Here is a 3,590-nt window from a genome sequence, read left to right as displayed (position 1 = left end):
ACTTTCAGAGACTCAGTCCAAACACCTTAGGGAAAGTGAACCAGGTATTTTTTTTCCCCATCCATTAGTGCACTACTGTTTTCAGTTGTCAATGCTCCTGTTCTTGATATGTGGAATCACTGTTAAGAACAGGTGAAAGAACATAGTCATGTTCCACCTTGTTCATAAATGTAGGACAGTCCTTTCTTTCCCCACTGACAAAGGGAGGATGAAGGGAGGATGATTCAATGTCTTTAGTTTTAATGGCCTATGGCGCTCACACGACTTCCAAGTTCACTGGCCCCAGTTAGGTTTCTCTTCCCCAAACCTACCATAATGCTGTGGTGATTGGGTCAGGAGAGTCTTCTAGCATTACCTATAAGCCATCCCTGAGCCAACATTCCACCTTTGATAATTTCTACGGTGGCATGGAAATAAAGAAAACAATTTTACCAACATTCTATTCTCACTGTCCTCAAACACATCATTCCTTTATGTTCCCCTTTAGAGACCTTTGGTCTTTTATTTCCAATAAACCATAAAACTCATTGAGATCTTCTTAATATATCAGAGAGGTTCAAGTAAAGTTAAGTGTTGAAAAAGACTATACATTGGGATATTCTTCTTAACACTCTAATACAAACTAATGAAGAGTTGGTAAAGAGTTTGTTTACAATGGTGACAAAATAATTCCTGTTAAATTCTTGCCTTCCATTTATAAAACTAAGAGAATCCTTGAGAGTAATTCTTTCTAGAGAATTTAAAATCTGATGTCTTTGCTTTTAGGGTAATTGTCTACTATGAAATGGAATTTTCTTTTCACTAAAGGAAAAGTAATATATAATTTCACATAATTAGACAATACTGCTTATTTTGTCATTTTCTTTTTTAAACTTAGTATTGAGGTAGAACAGAGAGGGTTAAGAGAAGAGACTCTGAAGCCTGAGTGTTTGACTTATTTCCTATTTGACCCTGAGCAACTGTCTTAACTCAATGGCCCAATCTATAAAATGAATAGTGTAAAAATAATGATTGTACTTGCTTCATAGGGTTGTTATGAGTATTTAATGAGTTAATATTTGTGACATGTTTTGAACAGTGTCTTATACACAGTATGTTGTTGTTGTTATTATGTGCCATCAAGTTGGACCCAACTCATAGCGACCCCTCCTTGGATTTCCAAGGCAGTATCACTACGGAAGTAGATTGCCCAACCTTCCTTCTGAGGAGTGGCTGGTGGGTTTGAACCACCAGCCTTCTGTTAGCAGTCAAGTGCCTTAGGCACAATGCTACCAGAGCTCCTCCTCTGACCCAGTCACTTATTTTTTAGGTAATAAGAAATTTCATTGTAATCTTAACATGCATATTTTGACTAACGAGTTGGCAGTTTCACAATTTTATTGGTCATTTTCTTCCTAGTGAGAGGTTAAGGCAGAACTAAAACTGTGTGCTTTCCTAATGCCTTCCTGGTCTCTGACAGCTAGAGTTACTTGGTGGCTATATCTTCACCCAGCCTGAGCAGTCTCTGGAAGCCCAGTCTGAGCTCCTGCATCCTGAGTGCATAGACCATGGGGTTGAGTGCAGGGGGGATGACATTGTGCAGCACATTAAGGAGTACAGGAATAAGGGGAATCTTTTTCTCTGCTAGGTGTGTGACAGATAGCACAATGATAGCTGAGTAGAAGAAGAGAATCAGGATGAGGTGGGAAGTGCAGGTGCTCAAAGCCTTGGACATTGTTTCTGTTGAGCTCAGCTTCAGTACAGAGCTGAGGATTAGAGCATAGGAAGAAAACACCAGAGCCATGTCACTCCCAACCAGGATCCATGCTAAGACTAGTTGATAAAATTTGTTCACAGTGATGTCATCACAAGCCAGGCTGATCACTCCTAAGTTAGAGCAGAGGCAGTGTTCAATCTTATTCCTGGAGCAGTAGTGTCTCTGGGCAGCCAGGACAGGCACTGGAATGGTCAACAGGCCATTCCTGAGCACCATGAATCCTGTGGCTTTGACCACAAAAATGTCAGTAACTATAGAAGGGTATCGGAGGGGGTGAGAGATGGCCACATATCTGTCCACTGCCATGCAGAGGAAGATGCCAGACTCCATACACAAGAAAGAGTGGATGGCATAGATTTGAGCAAAACACTCAGGGAGGTTGATGGCCTTGGCATCAAACCAAAAGATAGCCAAAATTTTGGGCATGACAGTGGTGGCCAGACCAATGTCTACCACTGCCAGTATTCCCAGAAAATTGTACATGGGCTCATGTAGTGTGGGCTCACATTGTATGGTGATCATGATGAGGAGATTGGCACCAAGAGCTAAGAGGTAGAGCAGAGCCAGGGGCACAGAGAGCCAGTGCTGCCACTCGTGAATGCCTGGGAGACCCATCAGGATGAAGTGGGAAATCTGAGGGCTGGAACTGTTGGTAACACTGGTGGAGGTATCCATAGCACAGGTGGCCTGGTCTCAGTGTCTCTCCACAAAACTGAAAGAGGAAGAAAGTTGTGTTTGAAAGTTCAGCTGAAGATCCTGATTAGAGACCACTATTCAATGATCCAGTTCTGTTTGTTCATGACTCGTCCTAAAATTTTCTTTGAAATATTCCACAGAGGAGCAATGAAGAAAGCCAAAATAAGTTTTAAACAGAAAGGCTGAAATAGTTTTTTTGTCATTGTCACTTGTATATCTAATAAGCAGTTTCAAATCTATCAACAATCATTTTACTACTAACAGATAAATATTAATATTTGATTTGTACTTCCATTTTTTCTGTTTTTTTTCCCCAACACTTTATATCATTATATAAAAATACATTTGTATCTTACTTTTTTGTCTGTTAGTACAATAAAGACATAAAATAAGTGGTCAGTAAAAAATTGTTGAATGAATGCATAAATGAAGCAAAAACTTATCAATATCATTAAAAAACAACTTGTAAACCCAATTGCTTTGAGTGCCTTATATTTTTATGTTTGGTTATTCTATAATTTACTCACTAGTATGTTATTATTAATCTTTGCCAGCTATACACATTATTTACTTTGATTAGGATTTCAAGTGATACAAAAGTAAAATATATAAAAAACATAAACATATTTAACTTTTATTTTAATAGTATTTCAATTTTATTTTAAGATGTGATATATACACATGATAAAAATTCAAATACAATAAAAAATACAAACAATGGAAAGACTCAGATGCTTGAACTTCCCAAGTCTTTTTTTTTTTCATCAGAAGCATTCAATAGCACGAATTTCTTGTGAATCCTTCTAGAGACAGTTTTCACATGGACAAGAATATATGTATATATATTTCCCACAAAAGACAAAAACAAATGGTAGCATATTAATCATATCCTTGTTTCCTTTCCTTTCCTTTCCTTTTTTGACTTAATTATCTTGGAAAGTGTTCCATATCAACACATATAGGTATACCTGATTATTACATTACAAGATTTTTTACCACATGGTAGGGGAGATTCTTACTAATAACTTCAAATAAGAGTGGTTATAGCGGTTTTTTTTTTTTTTTTAGGTATTATATTAAACATATAAATAAACTGTAATCTTTACACCTTGGATTCTTTCCATTCAGATTAATTTAG

General features: G+C 37.3%; 1 protein-coding gene across 1 annotated transcript; it reads right to left on the bottom strand.

Annotated features, from left to right (window-relative positions):
* Positions 1-1,465: 1,465 nt before the first annotated feature.
* LOC103208575 (olfactory receptor 56B4) lies at positions 1,466-2,431 on the bottom strand. The gene has a single exon (XM_007954273.1). It carries the CDS (start codon positions 2,429-2,431, stop codon positions 1,466-1,468), a length of 966 nt encoding a protein of 321 aa, XP_007952464.1.
* Between the last annotated feature and the right edge of the window lie 1,159 nt (positions 2,432-3,590).

The sequence above is a fragment of the Orycteropus afer genome, unplaced genomic scaffold, assembly GCF_000298275.1.
Source record: "Orycteropus afer afer isolate SDZICR_OR568_19922 unplaced genomic scaffold, OryAfe1.0 scaffold00014, whole genome shotgun sequence".
In the NCBI taxonomy this organism is placed as follows: Eukaryota; Metazoa; Chordata; class Mammalia; order Tubulidentata; family Orycteropodidae; genus Orycteropus; species Orycteropus afer.
Note: the sequence above shows the minus strand (reverse complement) of the source record. Positions and strands in the feature narration are given on the sequence as shown.

Coding starts and splice junctions, on each gene's coding strand:
- LOC103208575 (XM_007954273.1), bottom strand. CDS start 2,431: ATGGATACCTCCACCAGTGTTACCAACAGTTCCAGCCCTCAGATTTCC.